Consider the following 27433-nt stretch of genomic DNA (forward strand, 5'->3'; position numbering starts at 1 on the left):
GGAACAAGAAGGCTGAGAGGAGATTTGAGAGAATGTAGAAGATCAAGATAGATTTCAATAGGGTAAATAAAAAGAAACGTTTCCTGCTAGTGGATTGTTCAAGAACCTCGAGTAATGGGCAAAAGATCCGGTGGGGGAGTGGGATCAAAAACAGAATCCTGGACGAACTTAGTGAGTCAAATAGCATCTTTGGAGGCAAGAAGTATGAGTCAATATTTCGGGTTGAGATCCTGTATCAGAACTGACAGGGATCAGGAAAGATTGCGAGTATATAGCAGTTTGAAGAGGGGTGGTACGGAGGCTGGTAGGTGATAGGTGGAGCCAGATGGGAAGGGGATGATGGGCAGATAGAACCAAGTGGGGGAAGGGATGGGAGGGATGAACAAAGGGAGAAGAAAACAAGGTGGAGAGCACTGGAGTGTGGGTTACCTGAAATTAGAAAATTCAGTGTTCATACCATTGGGTTGTAAGCTCCCCAAGTGGAATATAAGATGTTGTTCTACAAATTTGTGTTTGCCCTCTCCATAACAATGGTGTGGGAGTGGGAAGGAGAGCTAAAATGATAAGCAACTGAAAACTCAAGATGATGGTTGCAGACCGAGTGGAGGTGCTCTGTAAAATGATCGCCTAGTCTATGCTTGGCTTCACTAATGTAGAAGAGGCCATATCATGAGCACCAAATGCAGTAGACCAGGTTGGAAGAGGTGCAGGTGAACCTCTGCCTCACTTGGAAGGGCTGTTTAGGTCCTTGGATGGTGGTGAGGAAGGAAGTGAAGGGACTGGCATTATACCCCCTACCTCCCCCCACTGCTATATACTGGCAATTTTTCATCTTCCCTCTCAGTCCTGATGTAGGGTCTTGATCCAAAACATTGACTTGCACCATTTGCCTCCGCAGATGCTGCCTGACCAACTGAGTTCTTCCAGCATTCTCTTTTTGTTCTAGATTCCAGCATCTGCAGTCTCTTTTGTCTTCAGATCCAGGAGGGAAGTTAGTTAAAGCTCTTTACCTAGAGTGTAGTTATGATGTGGTTGATGGTGGAAATGTCACAGATCAGAACTTTCACAGAATCAGACAGCACAGGAAGGGGCCCTTTCATCCCACCCATCAAATGAATCCCATTTGCCCATATTAGGACCATTTACCTTTCCTATCCAAGAACCTGTCCAAACATCTATTAAATGTTATAATTTTATCGACCTGCACCATCTCGTCTGGCAGCTTGTTGCAGATATTCTCCACCCTCTGTGTGGAAAATGTACCCTTCAGATCTCCTTTAAGTTTCTCCTCCCTCACATTAGATCTGTGCCCTCCTGTTCTAGACTTCCCTGACCTGTACAAAAGATTCTGACCATTGATCCTATTTATGCTCCTTATAATTTTATAAACCTCTATAAGGTTAGCCCTAAGCCTCCGAGTTAAATAAACCCAGTTGATCCAATCTCTCCTTATAACTATAGCCCTGCATTCCAGGAAACATCCTGATGAATCTCTTCTGCATATTGCTATGGTAGCATTATCACTATTGCTACTACGTGCTCCTTGTAGTGTAGTGACCAGAACTGTACACAAAATTCTAAGTGTTATGTAACCAATGTTTTGAATAACTGCAATGTGATATCCCAATTCTTTTACTTGGTGCTTCAGACTATGAAGGTAAGCATACCAAATGCCTTCTTCACTACCCTAGCCACCCGTGTCTGTTTCAAAGGGAATCAGACAGGCTCTTGATGGAAAATAATTTGCAAGGCTATGAGGAAGGAGTGGGAAAATTGGAGTGACTGGATTTCTCAACAGAGAACTTACATGGACTCAATGGGCCAAATGGCCTTCAGCTGTGCCTTATTGTGTCAAATGGCCTCACCTGTGTCCTAAGATCATAGCAGGCACTGTGGAGATGCAGGTGTTTCTTTCCAGGAAGGCACCACTTGATTAGAGTAGGCTAAATGATACCTGGACTATCCTATGAAATGTTATAAAGTAGAAACATGTTTTTATGGCTGCAAATTCATTCCAGTTTGATCCAACTCAGCTGTGGCATTGTGCAAAGATGCTACCTTCTTTAAAATTTGAAGGAAAAGTGATGCAAATCTATCAATGGTAGGCCACCAAGCTGGATTAGTCTGTCCGAGCTCCAATAATACATGGAGTAGAGTAGAAGGATTTACTGCTTCAAAAGGTTAGATACTGTCTTTTTTATCCCTGGGGCTAGGGTTCAAATCTGGCACAAACTGATAAAAGTCTGCTGTCTTTAAAGGTCTTGTGTGAAATAAATTTGTGCAATCTTAATTCAGAAGCCGGTAGGGGTGGGCATTGGTATTAGGCTGGTAATCTCCCATTGGAGATTGCAAGGGTTTTGGAATGGGACAGCCATACTAGTGCAGGAAATAATCTTAAGAAAATGATCCAGAGGGACATGGTTGGAGCAGAGAGTGGAAGCACTAGTCCCTGCCTTAGGGATTACTTGCTGTTGATGCTGGGAAGCTGAAATGGAAAGTGTGTTACTGCCAAGGCTTATGATCCCTCACCCTTATGAGCTTAAAATAAAAGGACGAAGGAAACAATTTAATTATAAGGAATGATAAATTATATTACTTTTTTTCTCTTTCATTTGAAAGAAACTATTAGTGAATGCTAATTGATTACTGTATACATTTTAAAAGCTAAAATTCAATGTTTTGTGTTCTGCCCTCTTTTTTTCCTGTGGAGGTGAATAATCCTGGGACTTGTGCTTGTCTCAATGGATTGTCATTATCTTGATGTCTGGACGAGGATCTTTTATATTTATCTCCTCCTTTCCTCTCTGTTACCCTGTGGGGGAGTGGGAGGTGGGGGTAGTGATTAGGTTGTGCAGTTCAAAGGTGAGTTCAAATAATAAATGCTGTTGGGTGAAAAAGGGCTCAGCTCGAACAGACATCTGAAGATCTGCATGTCAGTGTTTTATTTTGTACAGGCTGTAAAACAGTGGCAGTGAATGAAGCCCAGTGGCACCAGAACAACCACAGCAGCCCCCCACCCTGTAAAGAACAGCTCATCCAAACCAGAAGTCGGTGACCGGAAACTAATTTTAAATGGCAATTTTGAAATTTGGATCATCGAAGCATTCAGTATCCTGTGGTGTCCATAAGGCTTGCAGTGAAGTGGGCATTGCATTTTCATATTCCGTGGTCAGTCGGGTGTATGCCAAATGACTAAACATGGGCAGGCATTTAAGCAACCCAGCTTGGCTAGCTAACTGATGTATATACAAGCCCTCTTGTCTGTCACAAGATGCATATGATTGATTTTATTTTGCTCAGGGTAACACTCTCCTGATGGAAGCAGTGTTCTGTGGAATGGTCTTAGTTTTTTTTGCATTTTGTCTCTGATGCCTTGTACTTCCACATGCATTGTGTAAAAGTTTTTGATGGCGGCTCAAAAAAAATTCCAGCTTCCAAGGATTAATTAAAAGCGATCTCTTTAAACCCTGCTTGTTGCTAAGCTGAATGGGAATATACAAGCTGCTTTTCCAGACAGCCAGTCCTCAAGGGGTGTCACCACTGAGCACACAGGCTGAAACAGGAAGTCTTTCTTTTCTCTACAGCTGAGTGGTGCCTCCTGTGTTCTTCATTCTGTGGGTTAGCGATGGCCAGACTGAGAGAGGCAGACAGAGCTCAGCAACAACAGCAGCAGCAACAACAGCAGCAGCAGCAGCCGCCCCAGCACCAGCTAAAGCCCATGAACGGAGCTGATCTTCAGCATAACCACAGCCAGATGAAGGACCACGACGCCATTAAGCTGTTCATTGGCCAGATCCCACGGAACCTGGAGGAGAATGATCTGAAGCCCCTCTTTGAGGAATTTGGGAAGATATACGAGTTAACTGTGCTGAAGGACCGATTCACAGGCATGCACAAAGGTTTGAACAGCATCAGCACCACCTACAGCATAGGGCAGCATAGCAGTTAATGGGAAATCATAAAGAGAGTGGTATTAGTAGATTTTTAAGCTTTAATTCCTATTATAAAAAATATTTCAATTCAATTCCTTTTAGATTTTATTAAAACATGGCAATACTAATCAGAATAAATTTATTTGTTGAAAATAACAATGATGAAATTAAAAGACATGAATTAATCGAGGCATAAAAGTATTTGATTAAAATTACATTTAAAATGTCGCCACTCAATGCTTTTTCTCTTTAGACTAATTGGCAAGATAACAACTTGTCATTTATATCTGCTCTTATCTATATAATATTTCGGGATTTTGTCAAGTTATCACTAATCACAATTTCTCTTTATTTCAAAAGAGGTGCAAGTGTTAAAGACTTAATTGAAAACTGAGAATTCATTTACAATTTACTATAAATTCAAATGGGATGAACTAAATACGTTCTACCTATTAATGCAAATATTGTAGGTTAACAATTACATTAACATTACACAATTTTAAGGATTGCAAGTTACATTGATTCCAGAATCGTCGTTCACATTTGCAGCTTAGTTTAAAGAGGCATCGTCTTTAGCCCTCCCTAGCAGGGAGAACAGCCGTATATTATTCCTTTCTTTCACTATAACATCCCATGCAAGTAACCCAACATTGAAAGATCCTTTTTTTGCAAAACAATGTCAAGATTTGCTGCAATTTACTTCTTGGCATTGCAGATTTACCATTCACTTTTACTACAAAGAGATGAAACCCTTTAAATGAATGTAGAGCCACATTGTTTTTTGTATTGTTCTCCACTTTCCATGTCTTTTTAATGACAGCCTAATGCTTTGGACTTAAGAAGATTTTCTATTATCAACTAATCACAGTAAAAGCTGGTGCTATGACCAGGAAACCCTACCTATTTTAAAGTCAAACTATGCCAGAAGCTTGTCTATGATGAGGGATATGTCACAGATATTTGTTTTTTGTTTTTACTTAGATTTTCCATCAGTGAGCAAAGCTGAATCATTACATATCATGTAAGAGATTTAAATACAGTCTGGAATGTGTGCTATATCATATTTTCTCTATAAATGAGAACGCCACTGAGGATGTGTGTGCTGTGGAAGGTTGTGGTTTGTGAGTATTATTGCAAGGGGTGTGTTACAGCAAAGATGTGTTAGCTGGTTCCTGTGTTAATGGCTGATTATAAACAATGTATGCTACCTCCAAGGTTGTAGTTCATCACAGGGCATTTGGAATAAATTCTGTGTGTATGAGTGATGTTAGCATAGAATCCTGGTGAAGCGTTCTGTGTTGAGACAGAATATTTACAGTTGTGATATGTTACAGTTAACATTTATAGTGTGATCCATGGTGGTGTAATTTTTAAACCAATTTTCTGCTTTACTGCTTAAAAGCCTTGTTTACCAAATGGTACAATGTGTAGTAATGAGTTCCCTGCATGAAAACACTTGCACAAACACTATCCCAACTGTTTCTCTCATTATTTGCTTTATATAATAGCACGTACCATTTTAGGAGTTGCACCTGCCAGATGTTTGATATGGCTATTTTTTCTGTATGGTGTGGTCTTTAGTCAAGAAGCAAGTGGTTTAATGCTTTGGTATCAAATTTATATTAAATAGAGAAATTATTTTTGCATTATGTGTCAATATTAGGGTGACTGCCATTCTTGGTTTGAGGGGTGACTTGCAAGTTAATCTGATAATCCAAGGACCAGACAGTCAAATCCGTATATTCATTGCTGTCTTGCAAAATGTTGTTGTTGACATGTACGACTCCAAGAATGCATTGTTTTGCAATGATATATTCTTTCCCAAATGTCTTACGCGATTTTGTAAACCCATTTTCCCTTTGGGTGATAAACTTCTGCCAAATCTCTTGACATTTAGGAGAAGTCTTTTTTCACAGTTTGAATCTATGTAATTGATCTGACTTTCCTGGTACCTGCATGCCTGAATGAACCAATTCCTTACTTTCGATATACTCATTTGCACCTATTTTGCATTTGCACGCAGTAGGGATTATGTCCTTGTCAGTCCCCTCCTTCGGTTTAAGATTTAGTCAACAGTCATTAACCCATTTTTTTTTGCCTTTAGAAAAGTTTTAATTGCAACAAGTAAAATGCTGTGAATGCACCATATTCACTGGCATTTCTTCAGCTTTAAGATCATTGTTGTCTAATGTCTGCTTCCTGATTTATCCTTTTCAGCCTCAGTGGTGTTCTGAATTATCAGGCATGGTCCTTTGCTTTCACTTTCTAAAGCAAAAATGCAGAATTGGATCAGTGTAAAAATGAAGCAAACGTTTCTTTAACAGTGAGCGGAATCTACAGACTGAAGGAATTTGATTTAAAATCTTGTCCCTCACTTCAACCTGCAACTTTGTTACTCCCTTAACTACTTCATTGGATTTTAAACCATTTTAGTAAAAATTTTAAGTAGTTTACTGTGATAGTGAACAACTGGTGTAACATTGCATCAGTAATTTACTATATGACTGTTTTTGCAATTCATGAGAGGAGCAGCAAGAGTTGTTCCATTGCGTTTTGATAGTAGGTCACGCTAAGGTGTCTCCTTACATCCTTCAATCCTTTCTGGTAAAAACACAAATGAACTTGGCACTTTTCATGTCCCTTTCAGGATGTCCTGATGTATTTTAAAGCCAATGAAATATTTGGTAAAAATGCATGGTAAAGAAGGACAAACCATTTGCATATTTGTCCTCAATGTTAAAATTTATTCCTCAAGCTTGTTACCCTTTGGGTGGAAAGTTCTGTTGAATACTTTTTATGTACCTAGCTTATGTTTTTATTCTTTATAAACATGTCACCCTTCTCCCTGCACTGTAACCCATGTATTTGGGTCAATTCCGTGAAGACTCCATTGCATTACCTCCAATTCCTTCGTCCAAAGAGAACATTCTTAACCTGGAATCGTCTTAGTTACCCAACCTCCTCAAAAGGATAGGGGTTGAAATTGGTCTTTGACTATAGAGTGAAATGAGAAATAACGTACTGACAACCCTTCTTATTACCATGTCTGATTTCATTTCCAAGTGAAGTCAATAAAACTAAGCATGGTCTTAAAAAGGTTAGATTTTGCTATTGTCTATTTTGCGCTATCAACTATGTCCAGCTTCATCCCATTTTGCCCTCACTGTGATTAGGAGGCCAACGTAGCATGGTAAATCTATTCAATATGTATATACTATTGATTCAGTAAAATATGAATGCCATTTATTAAAGTATGTTTGATTTCTGTAGCTATCGATATGGAGAATTAGCTTCAGTTATATTTTAATATTAAATGCATGTTTTAGAGTCTTTAACCTATTTTATTGGACTTAAACATAGGATCAGTCTCGCAGATTAATTGATCAGGTTTCTAGTTGCCAATCTTTTGATAGAGTAAAATCTGCAGAATGAGATTCTGTATTGATTGTTCACTCTTGGTTCCACACTGCTGTTTGGTTTGGAAAATGAACGGCTCTTAAATTTAGCAGCATGTTCTGAACCCCTCCTTTCTGAATCTGGATAATCACTTGCATTATATCTGTGTATTTAAGATGGTGCATTAGTATGCTGGACCCTTAACTGGTGTAACTGGGCTGGAGATCAAAAAGTGATCACTTGTCTGAAACAGGGCTTTTGACCCCAAGAGTTTGCCATTACCTACATGTACTTTTTTAAAATAACAAGGTACCCAGTATAGGGGAAAATCTTTCATTTAGAAACCTACACTTGGAGATAGGTATTTACCTGAAGGCTCATTCTCCCTCTTTAGGGATACATTTTACATATGTAATTAAAAGAACTTAGGTTCTTAGGTGCAGGCTTGGGTCAGACCAGACTTTAGGACCTATATGTGTACCATTCAGATATTGCTGATCCTACAGTTTGACACTAGCAGTATGTACAAAGGAAAATACTACCAAACCTGCCTAACTTTGATAGGTTTGAGGCTTTCTTACACTCTGCACTGAGCTGCCAATATCTGAGAAATGCAGTGTATAACATTGATTAGCAAAAGGTGGACACAAATTACAATCTTGACTCAATGCGGAACCGTGTTTGACCAACTTGTAGAGATCAGTGAATTGTACACAAATGTTTGCCTATTAGCATGTGAGACGCAGGGATGTGCACTCACCATGTTTATAGTGGTGTCCCAGCAGGCAAAGATCTGTGTGAATAGCCCTAATTCATTGAATCTACCCCAGTAAATATGATGGTGAAATTCTTGGAGGGGAAGGGGTGGGGGTGGTATAACTCTAACCTATCCTAACCTTAGGGGAAAGATTGGTTTTACACCAAAGTACTTCCAAAGAGAGCACATTTTAAAGCCACAGCAAATTACATTGCTTAATGAATTAATAGGGGTAGAGAAGAATCTCAGTGAAGGAGTCAGTCATGACTCAATACTTCCCTCTGAATCAGAGTAGAAGGGTTAGCCATGGTTCAGCAGTAGCATCTTGCCCCTGAGTCAGAAGTCAAGGGTAAAAGACCAGAGTCAATATCTAGGCTGAAGCTTATTGCAATGCTAACAGAGCCCTACACATTCAGAGGTGTCATTTTTCAGTTGAAACACTGAACCAAATCTGTCCTACCAAGTGGATGTGCAAGATCCCTTTGGGCCTATTCAAAGCTGGGTTCAGGTAGAATGTCAGATTTTCCCCTGTCCAACATGACTCTGTTGATTTCAATAGAAAGTAAAATCAGATGGGGTGTAAAAAAAACAGCTCTCTCTCAATGGCAGGGTTAGGTTAGAATTTATCACTAAACCAAAATCACTAGAATAGACCATTTCATCTGTTGCTGTTGATAGGACCATGCTGTGTTCCCTACTTTATAAGGTCCACAGTTCAAAAAACACTTGATTTAAGACTATACAAATGCACGTTCTTTTTCCTTTATGATCACATGGGACAAAATCACAGGCGTGACACTGAAATATCAGTGAAGGCAGATGTTCCCAATTAATGCTCCCAGCACATTGCTTATGATGATAGGAACATTCATCGGGAATACAAGTACAGAGGTTAGCAAGTTACACAGAAGTTTTTTGTCCATTAGCTTGTGCAATGCAAAGATCTCCACTCCCTAGATTCATAGTACATACTCCCAGTAGGTCTGTTTCTGTGCCCAGAGCTCCAGTTCATTAAATCTGCCCCAGTAAGTAAAATGAAATTGTGAAATTTTGGAGTAACAGGGCAATTTCAACCTTAACCCAGCCATTGGGAAAACAGTTGCTTTTACATCACATCTGACTTTACTCTTCATTTGCAGTCAATAGAGAAACATCAGGCAGGGAGTAACATTGACATTCCACCTCATCTCATGGGTTTGCCACATGGCAAATCAGATTAAAATTACCCACCTATACGGCACAACATAGGCACAACAATGGAATGTAGACACATTGTGTGTCATTATAAAACCTTGCAAACCAATTAGCTTCACACAGAGTAGATTACTTTGAAGTGTAGATGATTTTGTTACATATGCAAACTCTTTGTGCATAACAAGACTCCACAACAAGTAATGTGCTGAATTTACTGCTGTGTCCTGCTGAGAAGATGTTGGCTAGGATGTTGGGAAACTCACTGTTCTGTGCTGTACTGTTCTATGTTCTTTGAATAATAACATTGGCTCTTCATTCTTCTGGATGTTGGAATAGGTGATTGTTAATTCATTCATCCAAATTTTCAAAAGGTGGACCAAGCATGTATGACCAACTAAAAAAGTTGCGTTCAGCTCACTAGCTCGAAAATGGTCAATGGAGTCTGTGCCGCCTTCCCAAAAATGCTCAACAAACTTGCATATTGGAAAAGAATTGAAAAAGAAGGAAGATTTGCATTAATGTAGTACCTTACAGAATGGCAGGACTTTGAAAAGTCCTTTGACGAAATTTACTATTGAATTAAATTCACTGGTGTCTCAGAGATGAGATGATATTTGTTTGGTGTGCTTTTTATTTACTTATTCATTTTTTTAGATCTGGGCATTGCTGGTAAGGCCAGCTTTCATTACCATTTCTTAATTGTGTTTAAGAACAAGGTGGTAAGGAACCTTCCTGAATTGTTGCAGTCTGTCTCGTGAGGGTACTCCCATAGAGTGCTGGGGAAGAAGTTTCAGGATTTAGACCCAGATGCAATGAAGGGACAGCAATATTTTCCAATTATTTGTGTGTAACTTGGAGGGGAACATGAAGGTGGTAGTGTTCCCATGTGCCTGAAGCCCTTGGTAGGTTCTGTTGGAGTGGTCTAGGCAAGTAACTGCGATGCATTTCGTAGATGGTGCTCTTTGCAACTATTGAGTGTCAATGGTGGAGGGAATGAGTGTTCAGGATGCTGGGTAGGTACCAATCAAATAGACTGCTTTGTTTTGGATGGTGTCAAGCTTCTTGAGAGTTGTTGGCACTGCACTGATCCAGGCAAGTGGAAAGCAATCCATCACACTCCTGACTTGTGTCTTGTAAGAGAAGGAAAGGTACTGGGGTGTCAGGAAGTGAGTCACTTGCCACAGTATGCTCAACCTCTCACCTGCTATTGTAGCCATCATACTTATGTGGCTGGTCTAACTGAGTTTCTAGTCAATGGTGATTCCCAGGATGTTGGTGGTGGGATATTTGCTGATGGTAAAGCCATTGTGTGCCAAGGGTAGGTGGTTAAACTGTCTCTTTATTGTGATGGTTGTTTGAGTGGCAAGTAAAATTTATACCACAATGTTGTCTAGGTTTTTTGCCTGAAGGCTAGACATATTCATTTGCTGAAGAGTTCATTTAACTTTTCTACTTTTCAGACAAGGATGAACACTGGGTATTTTCACCAAAATGGTGCACCATTAAATTTAAGGCTGCACATAATGACAACATTGTAATCAATCAGTCTGAAGATGTTTGGGTAATTTCTCTGTCAATCAAGATTGGTAAATGCTATTATAAAATTGATTTTATTCACATTAGTTATATTTAAATATCTTCCAATCACTGCATTTTGTCTGGAGGAAATATCTTGCTTTTATTGGGAGAAGTTGCTGTACTTAGTTTGTTTTCTGAATAACATGACGTTGTTTGGTGTGCAATAGACTGTTTACTGTGCGTTGCTTACCACCATCCACTTCCAATTCATTGGCTGAAGCGGTGTTGTCAATAAATATTCTTTAAATTATATGAGTAAAAAATATTTCTTTCACCCAAAATATTCTTCTTTCATGTCTGTAAGCTCTGGCTTTGGTTGTTCTGCACAGGCCAGGAGTTCTTCAGTTCCTCAAATGGTGGTATTGCTAGGTATTGGTTTATTATTGTCACTTGTACTGAGGTACAGTGAAAAACTTGTCTTGCATACCGATCGTACAGGTCAATTCATTACACAGTGCAGTTACATTGGGTTAGTACAGAGTGCATTGATGTAGTACAGGTAAAAACAATAACAGTACAGAGTAAAGTGTCACAGCTACAGAAGAAGGGCAGTGCAATAAGGTGCAAGGTCACAACAAGGTAGATCGTGAGGTCAGAGTCCATCTCATTGTATAAGGGAACCGTTCAATAGTCTTATCACAGTGGGGTAGAAGCTGTCCTTAAGTCTGGTGGTACGTGCCCTCAGGCTCCTGTATATTCTACCTGATGGAAGAGGAGAGAAGAGAGAATGACCCAGGTGGGGGGGTGGTCTTTGATAATGCTGGCTGCTTCACCAAGACAGCGAGAGGTAAAGACAGAGTCCAGGGAGGGGAGGCTGGTGTCCTGATGCACTGGGCTGTGTCCACAACTCTCTGCAGTTTCTTGTGGTCTTGGGCAGGGCGGTTGCCGTATCAAGCCATGATATATCCAGATAGGATACTTTCTATGGCTCATCAATAAAAGTTGGTGAGTCTCAAAGGGGACAAACCAAATTTCTTTCGCCTCCTGAGGAAGTAGAGGTGCTGGTGAGCTTTTTTGGCTGTGGTATCTATGTGATTTGACCAAGACAGGCTGTTGATGATGTTCGCTCCATGGCTGTTAACTAACAGCTTTAATGTGGGAGGAGGGAGCAGGGACATCAACTGCTCCCACCACCCTCTCCACTCATCAACACTTTACTCTTTACTTTCTTTCTCAACCCTGGGATTTTGTGCCAATTGAAGACCTGGTTCAGGTCTGTGTCAACATGCAGATTAACAACAAATGTTAATTTTTCATGCCTGTATGCCACAGTTAGCAAAGGATGATGGTAGCTCATGTTTGTTTTATAGAATTGCCACATAATGCTTGTGTTGTACAATTCCTTTTGGCTAGTCTTATCCAGTGTTTCAATTTGCAGATTGCATAGTGATGTACTTCCACTGTGTGTTTCATTCTGTGCTTTGTGTAAATTTTTTCCCCTTCCCAACTAGATTGGTCTGAAGAAAACTGGGGTGCAGCACTTCGGCCCAAGCTTAACAACCTTACCTAGGCAGCCAATTTCCATGCTGGGACTGTAAACAGGGAAAATTGTTTCCATTTCTCATTGAGTTGCTAATTAGAACACACAAATTTAAGATCATCAAAATAATGAACAGAGAGAAAAGGGGAACTTTTTTTATACCGTGTGTTTTTAGACAAGGGATCACCTGACAGAAGCAGTGGTGGAAGCAGGTTCCACCAGCAGATTTTAAAGGAAACTGGATCAATATTTGTAAGAAAAGATTGTGAGCAAAGAGCAGGGGAGTTGGGCTGAATGGTTAGCATGCAGTCACAATGATTCAATTGTTTTCTCTTAGTACTGTAGAATGCTCTGATTTTATGTATGAGCCTAGACAGTAAGTGTTAGGAAGCTGTTCATCTTTGTGGGTCATTGCGGCTGTGCCTTACACTCTTTCCACTCAATGCATGTATACACACTATCCAGCAGATAGCATTGAAGAATATCAACCCTGGCAGAGATCAGCAAACCCTGCACTCAAATCTGGAATCCCTCCGGTCCATGCAAACTGGATGCTGCATGTATTGAGATAGTTTAATATTTTAAGTAGTCATTCCAAAACTAAATACAGTTAATACCAGACAAATAATCCATTAGGATTTGGAAAAATATTCCATTTTTGTGTCTGTACACTAGATTGTTCACTATTGCCTTGTTCACTACTGACTCGTCAAAGCAGATGTTCCCAGGTGGATATAATTAACATTTTATAAACTTGAGGAAATCTCTTGGTCACCACCTGTACTCCTATCCAGTCATTGATGACTCCTATCCAAGAAAGTATAGAAATACTTTACTGAAAATTCACATTTCTTTTTGTGCCTTGTAGATGAATATTTTTGTTCTGAATAGTAAGAGTTGATGATATCAGGAGTTGAGGGTCAAGGGTTGGACAGCTGAGATTTGGAAAGCTGATACCATGTGGTGCTGAAGTAACCACTGCAAAGATATGCAAACAGAAGTTTGAGGTTTCATTTGCTTTCACAGTTTAATGGGGTATAGCAACATGAAGGTTATGCTACTGGACTGGGCTGGATGATTTCAAGACATGATTTCAAATCCTACCATAGCAGGTGGAGAATTTAAATTCAGTTAATTAAATATTCTGGAATTTAAAAAAAGTATTAACGATGTTGACCATGATCCTACCTACTGGGTTGTTGTAAAAATCTATTTGCCTCACTGATGTTCTTGATGAAGGGATTTTGTAAGCCCCATCTGGTCTGGCCTATAAATGATTCCAGATACAGAGAAATATGTTCATTCTTAGTTGCCCTCTGAAATGGCTTGGTGTGCCATTTGGTTTGATACCAGTTAGGTATACGAACAAATACAAAAGGCTTCCTTACTCCTGAACGAAACCAATGCAAAATAGAAAGCAGAATAAGCAGGTGTTCTAATTAATATAAAAAATATACTGTTCCATGAGTAACTCAAGGAGGATATAGCAGTTTCAAGGTTTGATTTATGCTGGTGCAGGGTTTCGACCCAAAACATCTACAATTCCTTTACCCCCCACAGATGCTGCTTGACCTGCTGAGTTCCTCCAGCATATTATTTGTTGCTCCAGATTCCGGCATCTGCAATCTCTTGTGCCTCCACTGATCTATGGTGAGTTAGGTAAGGTTGGCCATAGAAACTGTAATGTGGTTTAGACAGCCATTGTGTGCTCGACTCAGGGAGGAGAAATTATACAGAGTTCATGCTACTGACTGCTAAACTGTATTTGCATGGGAAATAGTTTACCTATGTTGAAAAGCAAAAAAAAACTGCAAAGGCTGGAAATTTGAAAGAAAACTAGAAAATGGTGGACATACTCAATTTGTCCTGCAGTATCTGTGGAGAAAGGAACAGAGTTATCGTCTCTGGTTGATGATCTTTCATCAGAATTTGATAAAGTTAGAAAACTTGTATGTTGAAGAAAACTGGGATGGGTGGTGAGAACATGGGGAATATATATGATAAAGTGGAGACTGTGATGCAAATGGTGATGGTGTCAACTGGGAGATTATCTGTCTGGAGGGGGTGTAAATAGTAGGAGATGAATAAGAACAGAGGAGGGAGAAAAACATGCTGAGATTATGAGATAAAAATTATACAGCTGCTGGAAATTGAAATAAAAGAAAATGTTGGAAACACCCAGCATCTGTAGAGGGAGAAAAACTTGAGATAATGTTACAGGTTGTTGATTTCTCAGCAGACTAGCCAGTTCGGGGAGACACTGGAAATGCTGGTTATCTGAAATGGTTGAATTCAGTGTTGATTCCTTGGGGAGGGGGTGTTTACATGTTCATGTTTGTAGTGTGGCTGCATGCATGTTGGCAAAGCCTTCCTGTCAACTGAATTCACTGTCAAATTGTAATGGAATTCAAAAGTGATTTCCCTGGAAAACATCTTTGGTGATGACATTGCCCATTGTGCAACGGAGCTGTAGAAACAAAGAGAACCTAAGATTTGATGCCTGCAACCTTGACATTGGGCAGTTTTTGGTGAGGTACAATCAGCCTTTGGGCCTGAGACTGGAAAAGGGAAATTGGCCTGGTTTCTATTCCTCCATTAGTATTTACGATATTCTTTTGCACCTTAAGGGCAGGTTTGAGTTTGGGTGTGATACATCCACTGACTATAGTTGATTAACAAGAGTATTTTGACAATATGGCCATGAAAGCAAGTCAGTGTTTTCTGTCTTTATGATGGGGAAATCTTTCCTGACAAAATGATGATCCAAGTATTTCACCGCTGTTGTCGAATTCTAATTCTGACCAAGTGGCCATCAGATAAACTTGGTGGAATGGATGTGCGGGAAGTGTTGTAGGGAAGGGAGTGTGGGAGGCTGTGATAATGGGTGCAGCCCAATTTAACTATTAAAGAACCTTTCATTAATGATGACTCCCGGTGGATTGGAATTGATAGAATTTTGCTTCTGAGAGCCAGAATAGGGCTGATGGGCCAAATGGTGTCCTGCACTGCATCATTATACGTGATTAAGATAGATCATTGGCTCTATTTACCTGTGTTCTAATTTTAAACTCTTCCGTTTGAATTTTGTTTTGATAAATGTTTGTGAAAGAGGCCGATTTGGGCCTTCTACCCAGAGTAAAAGACCCTCCCATCAGGCCGTCTGACCATACCTTAATTATATTTAAAACTTGCCTTTATTTTAATGGAGTTAACTTCTTTATCCAGATTGTGGTCAGCATCTGGAAGTTGCTACCCGAAGGAGTGGTTGAGGAGAATAGCACAGGTGCAGTTAAGGGAAGCGGGGTAACAAATGAGGGAGAGCGGACAGAGGAAACAATTGAGCATAAAGGTTATCATTGACAAGCTGGTCTGAATAACCCGTTTTTCTGCTGTAAATTCTATGTGAAGGTCCAATATGTTTCCTAAGTTGCTCAGTGTTTTTCTAGCCAGCTCTATCCTCCACCCAGGTCAAGCCTTAATGCTCTAGATGTAATTTTGCATTGCTGTTTGGCATTTGTTTGCACAGGACATTCAGGCTGTTTTTGCAAAGTAGGGAGTTTGTAGTGAGGAACTCCACCCACTGACTACATATGTGACAAGTACATTGACCATGATACTTTGACTGAATTAGGAGGCTCCCAAGTCACAATGGAGGAGGTTGTGCAGGAGTGTCAAATGATCATGTTGGAAGACCAGAAAGGCTGGATTTCTTCAGCCTCTCAGCTCAAGGGGAAACTTGTGAGGCTGAAGTAATCCAGCATGAGTTTTACTGTCAAATGATCGAGTCTTCCAATATGATCATCTGACATCTCTGCATAACCTCCTTGGTATTTTATGAGATTCCCAATTCGGTCAAAAAAATTGCAGTCAATGTGCTTGCAGCACATGTAGCCTGTGGGTTGGGCTTCTTACTTCAAGATCTTACCTTGGAAAACCAGCCAGAGAGTCCTGTCCTGTCAGTAATGTGGCATCTTTTCTTTTTACTGCTAATTTGAAAGCTTCCTTTCTTTAATAAACCATTGACCAAACCTAGCTGGAGGACAGCTTTCAGCTTGACAGTGATGCATCCACCAACTACAGGTGAATCACCAATAACTTCTAGTACATCACCAAGGCAACCATCATTCACATGAAAGCATTGGTAGTGAGTGTTGTTTTTGGTTAATGATAGGTTGATTTTTCTCATCAATAATACAACTCTATAGGCCCATCTACTTCTCTTCTGTGGTCCACTAACTCATGGCTTGAAGATCCAAGCTTTCCAGATCTCTGACTCATTTAGCCACTGGTTGAACTCATCTGGTCAATTGATAATTTGAAGTGGAAGTTCGGTGCACCAACTAAATCCTATTAGCTAATGGCTGATTGCTTGTCAATATTTGGACCTTTTAAGGGACAGTTTTGCAAGTTACTGGAAAATTAAGAACAACATTTGCAGTTTCCTGTTGTGGGGTAGTATTGCCAATTCTGATTGGATGTATCCCCAGAGATTTACATTACCAAGCCCACACCCACTCTAACCTTCAATTTTATTTTAAAAAGTATTAACTTTTCAGGATCCAGGGGTGGGGGGGGGGGGGGGGGGATGGGGGCAGTGTCAATGGCATGGCCAGCATTTATTGTCCATTTTCACTTACTCTTGAACTTTGGTGGCTCGCTTGGTAGGTTTGTATTTTTTTAATATATTGTAATAAATGTTTGAGAGTGAATTAAGAGACATCACAACATACCAATATTAGGAGCAGAAGCCAGCAGTAGGTCAATTTGCCCTTTGAGCCTGTTTTATCATTCATCAAGATCAAGGCTGATCTTTACACTCAATGTATTTTCCTGCATTGTCCCCAAATTGCTTGGTTCCCTTAACATCCAGAAATCTATTTCTCTCTCTCTTGAATGGACTCAATGACCCAGCTTCCACAACTCTCAGTGGTAGATAATTCTGAATATTCAGCACCATCAGTGTGAAGAACTTTCTCATTGTCTCAGTCATTATTCAGTCCTGTTATTCTCAAACCTACTTCTAAACTTTTCATCCAGGGGAAACGTCCTACATCCTACCTCCAGCCTGTCAAGTTGTGGAAGAATTTTGTAGATACTTCTTTTAAACTCTAGAGAATACAGGCCTAGTTTGCACAATCTCTCTTCATGTGCCAGATCCGCCATCTCAGGAATTAGTCTTGTGAATCTTTGCCGACCTCCCTCTGTGGTGGATATGTCCATTTTTAGGCAAGGAAACCAAAACTGTACACAGTACTCTAGGTACAATCTCACCAAGGCCCTTTTATAATTTCAGTAAAGGGCTCTTGTACTCAGATATAGGAGTACATATCATTTGCCTTCCTCATCACTTTTTGTACCTGCATGTTGGCTTTCAGTGACTTGTGTGCAAGGACACCTAGGTTCCTTTGATCATCAACATTACCCAGTCTCTCACTATTTCAAAATAGTTCAATTTTCTGTTCTGTGCACCAAAGTCCCCAATATCACATTTTGACACAATATATTGCATCTGCCAAGTTCCTGCCCACTCATTCTGCTTCTGTCTATCCACTTAAAGCTTCTTTAATCCTGCTTGCAATCTCATATTGGTAGGCCTGAAGTCACATAAAGGCCAGTCTGGGTAAGAATGGCAGGTTTCTTCTTCCAGAGGACATCAGTGAACCACTTGGGATTTTGTAGTCATTGTTACTAATGAATAGTTTTAAAATCCCAGATTACCAACTGAATATAAATCCCACAGCTGCCATGCTGGCACTGATTTCCTGTCTCTGGATTGTTAGTCCAGGCCTCTGGATTACGCATCTGGTAACGTAACTGCTGTGTCACTACAGGCCCAAAATTTACAGAATTAAGTGTGCAAAGAAAATGGAAACAAAAACACAATTTCATGTCATGCAACTAATGTCATCAGCATCCCAATTAAGCTTTAATACCGTGAGATTCTAAGACAATACTGGACAAATCTCATCTGGTGAGACTCCCATTGGCAGTTGGAACTTGGAAAATCTACCATATATAGTAAATAAAAATGATAGTTCCTGATTTCTTTGTGTGAATGCAGGAAATTTTTTTAGAGGTGTGAAAATCTTGCCAATCAGATGCACTGTGGGCTGCATTAATTAGGAATCTGCCTTGTGTGAATAGTGTCTATAACGTATTGCTGCTAATGTGATATTTTTTCACAGCACAACCTTTCCTGAGCCTCAGGAAAATAATTCACGTAGGATGTGGGATCTTAGCAGTAGAAGTGTGAATTCAGGGACGTGGCTGTATTTTATTCATGTTATCTTGCAGTATGTGTACATTGCTATATTGATTGCTCATTACTGATTGCGTGCAATGGAGTGGCACTTCAAAGGGTATAACGAGTCTTGTTGTGAACCAGACTGTTACATCAGCCAGAATGGGACAGGAGGTTCACTTCCTTGAAGGATGTCAGCAAAATCAAATGTCTGACTTTCCAGGAGCTTCTATGGCTATTTTCTAAACTGCCAGCCTACAAATTATCAGTTTTATTGAGTTTCAAAATTTCCTGTGGTGGCATTGAACCCTTTAGGATTTTAACTGCAGTTGGGTGACCTCCACAGGCTGCTGTACCTGCTCAACAGTGCTCTAAATTCCTCATTCCCCTCCAAATTTTCTCCAGGCTGTAGGTTAAATTGAGATATAAATTCCTCATGAGTTTGTTGCCCACCTACGACTCAAACAAGTGCACTAGTGGCCTGGAAGTAAGCTGTGCTCTTGCCATTCCACCTGAACTTCTTGGGTTGGTCCCACACCAGGTGGTCCAAGTGGATGCTTTGGTGCAGTTCTGAGGGAATTCTGTGATGTTCAAGATGCCGGGAAATGTAATCATTGCAACTGGTGGCATAAAACGTACAGTGCTGGGCCAGTTGCCTGTTATTTCCACGACAATCAGAGGCAGTAAATATGAGGCTTGGTTTATAATGGGCAACCATAATGAGAATCACTAAGTTACTATGCAGGTTTAGTAAGCCATTAGGAAAGCAAATGATATGCTGGCCTTTACTGCAAGTGTATTTGAGTACAAGAATTGAGATGTATTTCCCCAATTACATGGAGCTCTGGAGAGACTGCATTTAGAATATTGTGTTACAGGTCTGGTTTCCTCACCTGAAGAGAGCTATACTTGCAATAGATGAAATGAAGGCTTGCCTGATTTGATTCCTGGGTTTATCATTTGACAAGAGATTAAACATGTACTCTTTAGAGTTTAGAAGAATGAGAAAGGTGGCCTCATTGAAATGTATAAAATTCTTAAGGGCTTGGCAGGGTGGATATGGAGCTGATGTTTCGCCTGGTTTAGGGTGCCTAGAAGCACAAATCATAGTCTCAAAATAAGGGTCTGGCCATTCAAAATAATGATGAGAAGAAATTTCTTCAACAAGAGGGTAATGAGTGTTTGGAATTCTCTATCCAATAGGACTGTAGAGACTCAAAGTTGCAGAGTATATTCAAGGCATAGATTTATAGGTTTTGGCTATTAAGGGTTTCGAGGGGTATGAGGTTAATGCAAGGAAGAGGTGCTGAGAAGCGGATACTGAATGCACAAATGGAAAACCAAAACCTCCCCAGTCTGCAAATGCCATCACCCAAATCAAGCATGGAATACAGAACAATATCTGATGCATGAATATGAAATGGGTATCATAGTGATAAACTCTGCTGTTCCTGATCGAATTGTCAGGATCATCCACCTAAATGTAAAATTATAGGTGATGTTTTATATCCACATCATCAACAAGAAAGAAGTGAAAAATAATACAGAGGAGCTGTGGATGAATAATGCATTTTCCGTAGATATTCAGCATAAAATCAGGATTGCTTAGGTAGCTCACGGAATTTGAGAAAGTTGCAATATTTTTGGCCCATTAAGTTTGCACTGATGATTATGTCTCTTTATTTCTGAAGCAGTAGTCGATGTAAAATGTGCAGACAGCATGGTAGATGACAACATGTAGATCATGAGTAATTGATTCCACAAATGCATCTTCAGGTTAAAGCATTAAATTTGCCGTACTTTCATTGAAGATGGCAATTAGGTTCTTGTTTTCTACAGTGAGAATTTAATGCAGTGTGCATCCTGAATTGAAAAGTGAGCTGTACAGTACCAGGACAATGATCTTTCTTAATGGATGCAATGGGAGATAGTCATAGTAAGAAATAGATCTACCAAGCATGTTGGAACAGAACCATAGGAGTGTACAGCACAGGTGAAGGCTGCACATTTTTTCATGTTAGTCATAGCTCTTTGCTCTCACAATTCAGAAGTAATCCAACTGCATTGCTCTATCCCCTTGATCTGCAACTTTCAGTGCTTGAACTGCTGATCCCATTTTACTTTCAATGATGCAATGGTGTCTGGCTCAACTGCTCTCTTTGGCAAGCATATCATGCTCCAAGAATACCTTGCTAAAGAGGTTTCTCCTTACCTCTCTCTTCAAGCATAGTGATAGTTTTAACTTGATGACTCATCATCACTATCTTCCTTGCCATAAGAAATATCTTTCTCTATATTAAAATGTTCATAATTTTAAAAATCTCATTAAATCTCCTCTTAATCATCTCAGTACAAGTTGTTCAGATATTTCAAATTCATCTTGAGAAGTATAGCTTCCCTTCCCTGGTACCATCTTGCTGAATCTACACTCTACCATCTATATGGTTTTAATTCCCTCTCTATACTGGATGCCAAAAAGAGAATAGTGTTCTAACTGTAGCCCACTCAATCCATAGCGCTGCTTCATTATTTCTTTACTCTTACAAGAAATCCCACTGTTTCTTGAAACCGGAGCCAAATATTGAAACATTCTTTTTGCTATGGATTTGTTGTAGTAAGGCTGATATTTTTTTCATTGGGTGGTTCGAAGAGAAACCAGTTTAAAGAAGTAGAAAAATGTATTAGGAGGTGTTTGGAGGTTGGTAAACATGTTGGATCTGAATGATAGATGGTGCAGGAGGAGCTAATGATGTCTACTGCTGTTGAAGCACCCTTTATTGAGGATATTCCACACTCTCTTCATTTGGAATTGCTGCAGATATTATCCTGGACTAGTCTTCAATGTAGAAATCTAGCAATGGAAATCCAGATAAACTTGGCAGGAGAAATGGATGACCGCTAAGCTTATGGCAGCCCCTTCTGTGGCACTTTGGGAATTTTTATGAACAACACTGTACCTTTAAGAAATCCATTTTAAACTAAACGAGCAATAGTATTAAAATGAATTGTTATCAATTTGAGTTTCAGTATCTTGAAAGCATTTGCTTAATTGGCAAATGGATACAAGCAAAGGATTCCATGATTACATTTTGTGTCTGAAGTGTTCATTAAAATAGTAAGCCGGTGTCAAACAAAATTTAGTCAGTCTTGAAGGTCTGATTTCAAAGCAATAAATACTAAAGATAGATCCATATCTTCAGTGTTTATGGAAGCTAGAATAGAGGCAATGTGAAAGGAAAACAGAAAACGACTAAAATGCACAGCATGGACTGAGAGAAGATGAACTGTGTGGGTAGAAAAAATGTTAATGTCTTCAATAAAATTAGCTCTCTTTCTCCTTGTTTTACTTCAACTCTAATGTCATCCAGTACCTGAGAGAGGAAAGGGGAGGTGTTTCATGTTGGAGGCTGCATATGGGGCTAGGCAGGCCAAAGAGGAGGAGATGAGAGCAAATAAATGTCACCAGCAGTAGGTTCCTTGGACATGCTGAGTTCTCCCTCCCTTAGAAACTTCTGGCCAAAGCTATAGCATCAGAGCAGGTGGAGAAACTGAAAGAACTCCTGGTCCAAAGGCCTGGAGAACTGAAATTACTGGATTGTTTTAAAAACTCATCTGTCTCTCAGGGAAGGAAATCCACTGTTTATACCCACTTCGCTCTACATGTGGCTCCAGACCCACAGAGATGTGGCTGATTCTTATCCATCCTTTGAAATGAGCTAGCTAGGGCCGGACAATAAAAGTGGTCTTACCATGAAGTATTTCTGAAGATCTGTTTTGAAACAATAAACAGTGAAGATATGGAAGCTTGAATAGAGGCCATCTGAAACAAAAGCATGGCAAAAATGACAGCGTGGACCAAGAGAAGACTTCCTGTGTGGGTAGTAAAATGGTAATATGTTGTTATACTTTGACCAGATGTTCATCAGAGAGGGAGAGCTCAGCATCCCCGAGGAACTTACTGTAGGTGACCTTTCCTTGCTCTCATCCCCTTCTCTTTGACCTGACTAGCTCTATAAGCAGCCTGCAGCAGCAAGCCATCTGATTATACACCAACGTGTTTTCTCCTTGCTTTCTCAGATACAGGTGATTTTGCAGCCAGAATAGGATTGGGGGTGGGGGGTGGGGGGGGCAGGGAAATATTTAAAAAAATGTTATCAGGTTTAAAGAATCAGATTTGGAGAGTGCAAAAGGAGTGGCAATTGAACAGAGTCTACACTTCTTCATTGTGTCGAGAAAGGACCCACTGGAAGAGGGACCTGGTACATATTGTTGAACACATTATAAATCCACCACCTCACCAGGTATGCAGGAACCATTGCTTGCCTTTTGTAGTCAGTGACAAAACAGTGGCAATCATCCCCACCCTTGGAGCAAGCTGCCTGCAAAGATGATGAAACCCCAGTATCCTGCATTAACTTTGTCAGTTGCTTTCAGGCATTGGATCCAGCAGATCTCTGGTACGCAGCAACTATGGTGTCCTTGGGTAAACTGAACAGCCAGTCACACTGAAGAATTCTCATAGACCAAACCAGAGAGTAAAATTTTCAACTGAGATTTTACATTACAGATCACAAAGTAATGATTGGAGCATTCACATGAGATTAAGGTAGAAGGTAACATTTTATAAACTTTATTACAATTATTTTGAAACATTTGTTTGACAGGAGTTATAATCCACAGACACAAAATTAGTTTTCCCTTTCAGAGGGTTTTCTGCCATAATATGATTTAACACTATTGAAAATTCAAAGAACTTGTGCAAGAAGGTGTCACATTTTCAGGGTATTTTGCAGAAAAGATGTAAATAGTATATAAAAAAAAAAGGTTGGGTCTGGAACTTTAACAGCCTGGATGGGGGCAGAGGTGGAAACCCTCATATCAGTTAAAAATTATTTTGATATGCACTTGAAGGCCCGTGAGCTGCAGGGTTATGGATCGAGTGATGACGGAAGGTGGGATTTGGCTGAGCAATTTTTTTATGACTAGCACTGACACAGTAGGCTGAATGGCCTCCTGTGACTTGCATTTCATATGATGCTATGATTGTTGGCAATTCACTGATTTTCTTGAGCTCATTCCACAGAGTGGACAAAGCAGACCACCCTGTGGGGGAGCTGGGATCACTGACAGTGACTTTAGGATTGTCACATTTAGCTGCAGCCCTACGTATTCCAGAAGTCTTTGTCAGTGTCATGGTATAATGGAAGCAAATGCTGTCAGTTTCTCTGCCATTATGACTGCAAAGTCTGGTCCACTGCCATTTTCTTCGTGTTGTCATTTGGAAGCCACTCCAAAGCTTCATTACCTTTAGTCTTTGGGAAAAAAAATTACAATCTATGGGATCATACAGCATGAAATTGCCTTTCTCAGTCGGCTGTTTAACCTGTCCCTCCCTGGGGTGATGTGTGAGCCAACTAACTCCAAGCACTGGCTCATCTCCTCTCTCAACTCCCAGAGCCCTCTCCTGAGACTTCTCTAAATATATTTTATATTTTATGGGTATCTCTTACAGCACCATAGGTTAAAAGGTTGATATTGTGCTTTCCCTATCAGTTAAATGACTTGATCCTTTTTTAGTAAAAGCCACTTAGTCATTTAGCAATTGTTTAGGTATTTTGCAATAGATTGTAAAATCACTTCAGATTGCCTTGTCTTGTAAAAGGCTTTTAGCACCTTACTGTAAAAAAACAATTTTACATTTGCCTGTGGCCATTTTGTCTATTTCCATTAGTTTACAGCTTAACCTTCATTCTGCTGCGGAAGTTCTTAAGGCTGGTATTAAACTGTGTGGTTTTCCTTTAGCCTTTGGTAATCCACGTGCTCTTAACCTCCTGTTATTGATGATTTAGCATTTGATTTGCTTTTTCCCACTTGAATTTTGAATGCTCTGAGTAGTACGTCCAGTCCTGCCCCTGCAGAGAGATGGTCCAAACTTGGGGCAGAAATGCCATGAGTCCATTGCTAGAGAGCACTGATTTATGAGGAAGCACTGGAGTGCCTTGTTTTTCCTCTCTTGAAAGAGACAACTGAAAGTGAAAATTATGAAGCAAATAGACAACAGAATAGAACGAATAAATCTGAACCATTATAGCAATTGTAAGGGGAGGGAGGGTCAGCTATTATAAGAGTCATACAGCACAGAAACAGGCCCTTCAGCCCAACTGGTCCATACCAACCAGGGTTCCCATCTAAACTGGTCCCATTTGCTTGCATTTGGCCCATGTCCCTCTAAACCTTTCTTATCCATGTACCTGTCCAAGTACCTTCTAAATGTTAATGTACCTGCCTCAGCCACTTCCTCTGGCAGCTCATTCCATATACAGACCATCCTCTGGTGAAAAAGTCACCCCTCACGTTCCTCTTAAGTCTCTCCCCTCTCACCTTAAACCTATGTCCCCTAGTTCTTGATTCCCCAGCCCTGGGAGAAGACTGTGCACAATGCCCCTCATGATTTTATACACCTCTATAATATTGCTCCTCATTCTCCCATGCTCCAGTGAATAAAGTCCCAAGCTGCTCAACCTATCTCCGTAACTCAGTCCCTCAAGTCCCAGCAACATCCTTGTAAATCTCACCTGTGCTCTTTCAGTCTTAATGGCATCTTTCCTACAACAGGGTGACCAAAACTGAACACTATATTTCAACTGTGGCCTCAATAGTTTCTTGTGCATCTGCAACATAACAGCCCAACTTTTATACTCAATGCCCTGACTGATGAAGGCCAGTGTGCCAAAGGCCGCCTTCACCTCTTTGTCTACCTGTGAAGCCACTTTCAGGAAACTATGTACTTGTACTCCTTGGTCCCTCTGTTCTACAACACTTCCCAAGGCCCTACCATTTACTGTGAATGTTGTACTGTTCACTTTAAAACAATTTATGACTGACGAGAAAATTTGTTGTATGGAGAGGGATCAGTGTGTCAGATGGACTTCAGGACAAACCAGACTAGGAAAAGCTATGGACTGATTGCAGATATTTGTAACACTCTGAGGTCCTTCTGGAATCTGGATTGGCTCATACTCCCCTCATCTGCCTCTTTCTCTTGTAGCACAATGTATTAACAGAACCAAAAGGTGGTTCAATTCCACCTGGAAGAGAATTCTTCCCTGGGACGTGGATGTTGCTGGCAAGGCCAGCATTTATTATCATCCCCAATTGCCTTAAACTGAGAAATTAAATCAATCATTTGGTTGGTCTGGAGTTACAAATCCGATAGAATGGACAAGAGGACAGATTTCTTTCCCTGAAAAAAATCAAGAATCTAATGGATTTTTATGATGATCCAGTAATTTCACCGATGACAGTTTGGAGACAAGCTTTTCACTTCCAGATTCACTTAATTACTTCAACTTAAGTTCCCTGGTTGCCATGTAGGATTTGCCCTTGAATGATGGCAGCTGCTACTTTGGCTTGAAGGGATTGTGTATCATCTTGGCTGGGATTTGGATCATTGATAATATCCCTGAGTGGGTGTGTCCATCTCATCCTGTCCTCACCCAGTATAGCCCTGCCTATGCCGATTGAACCTGGAAAGGTAAAATCTATTGAGAAGTAATTGATCACTAAATTCCAACAAAGTCTCAGTTGTGGTCTAGCATGGAAGACCAGCATGTTGCATTTAACTAGTGCCTTGTTGTACATCTGCATCAGGTGGAAGGAAGTGGAGGAGAAGACTGAGGGGAAAATAACAGAAAGCAATGAGATGGTTTTAAGAAGACGTTTAAAGGTGGGAAGAGAAACCACAAGATGGTGAAATTTGAGGGAAGCAACTCCAGAGAACAGAACTGTTATGGCTTAAACAACAAATGATCTGCTGGAGGATCCATTGTACAGATTGTTTGTTGCTCCAAATTCCAGTATCTGCAGTCTCTTGTGTCTCCGCAGTTTAAAAAGCGATGCCTTTGAAAATGGAATATCGGGGAACTGAGATGCACCAGAGACAGGATATAGGTGGGAACACATGATCAGAATATACTCCATATGGATGAGGTGGTCCCAATTTCACATGGCAATCGGCATTGTCCTCCCTGTTCTCATTCAGGGCATCAGCAAGAACACCCCACAATGCTAGAGTGCTGGTAGAATGGAAGAAAATCAGCCATCTACCCAAATCTTATTCATAATGTCAAATCTCTGCTGAAAAATCTGCCTCTGTGAACATTGGGTAAGGATTTGACTGGGTTATAGCCAAATAACCCTTTTGTTTATCCCCTGGGCTTCTGTGTGAAGGCTGGGCAACGGGCTGTATTCTTGGTTTAAAGGTTTCCGGTCTCTATGGTACTGCATTCCGAAGCATCTGTCCTATCAGCAGAGTACAGCAAACTGAGAGGAAATGAATGGATCACTGTCACTCAGAATAAGTCCACGTTACTTGTGTATGCCCTGCGTTGGATTAACCAGATCTTGAATTAACACTGAATGCAATTTGACAATGTTTAAATGTCAATAACCTTTGCCTAATAGCCTGAATTCATTAGTGTTCAGTTTTCTAGCCAATGGTCATTACCTGTCTGCCGTGATGAGGAATAGGGTTCAAAGGTCAGTGCAACTACACATTACTCGGGTGATGACAGTTGTTAATACTCCAGTCACTCCCCTCCATAAAATTAATCAATGTAGCCATAATTTACCAATAATGGAAATTGCTCGGAGAACAAGCTGCACAATAGTGTCTTTCACTATTTGTTGTAAATCCTTAAAATGTGTTTAAGGATAAGAATGGTCCTTTGCGGGTTTGCTTTAAAGAAATCCATTGAACAGGTTTGATTCTCTTGTGCTTATATTACATGATTGTGTGTGGGTCCTGGCAGACAGTCTATAGCTGGGAGAGAAATACTGCTCTTACTGTAATGCTG

General features: G+C 40.2%; 1 protein-coding gene across 1 annotated transcript in view; it reads left to right on the plus strand.

Annotated features, from left to right (window-relative positions):
* The first annotated feature begins 2070 nt into the window (after positions 1 to 2070).
* The window catches only part of celf5a (cugbp, Elav-like family member 5a), a 405311-nt gene continuing 379948 nt past the window's right edge, over positions 2071 to 27433 (plus strand). Inside the window, 2 exon segments of the mRNA XM_052037531.1 lie at positions 2071 to 2180; positions 3585 to 3899. Of these exon segments, the coding sequence (XP_051893491.1) occupies positions 2099 to 2180; positions 3585 to 3899 (397 nt within the window). The 5' untranslated portion in view covers positions 2071 to 2098.

Source organism: Pristis pectinata, chromosome 24 (assembly GCF_009764475.1).
Source record: "Pristis pectinata isolate sPriPec2 chromosome 24, sPriPec2.1.pri, whole genome shotgun sequence".
Lineage (NCBI taxonomy): Eukaryota > Metazoa > Chordata > Chondrichthyes > Rhinopristiformes > Pristidae > Pristis > Pristis pectinata.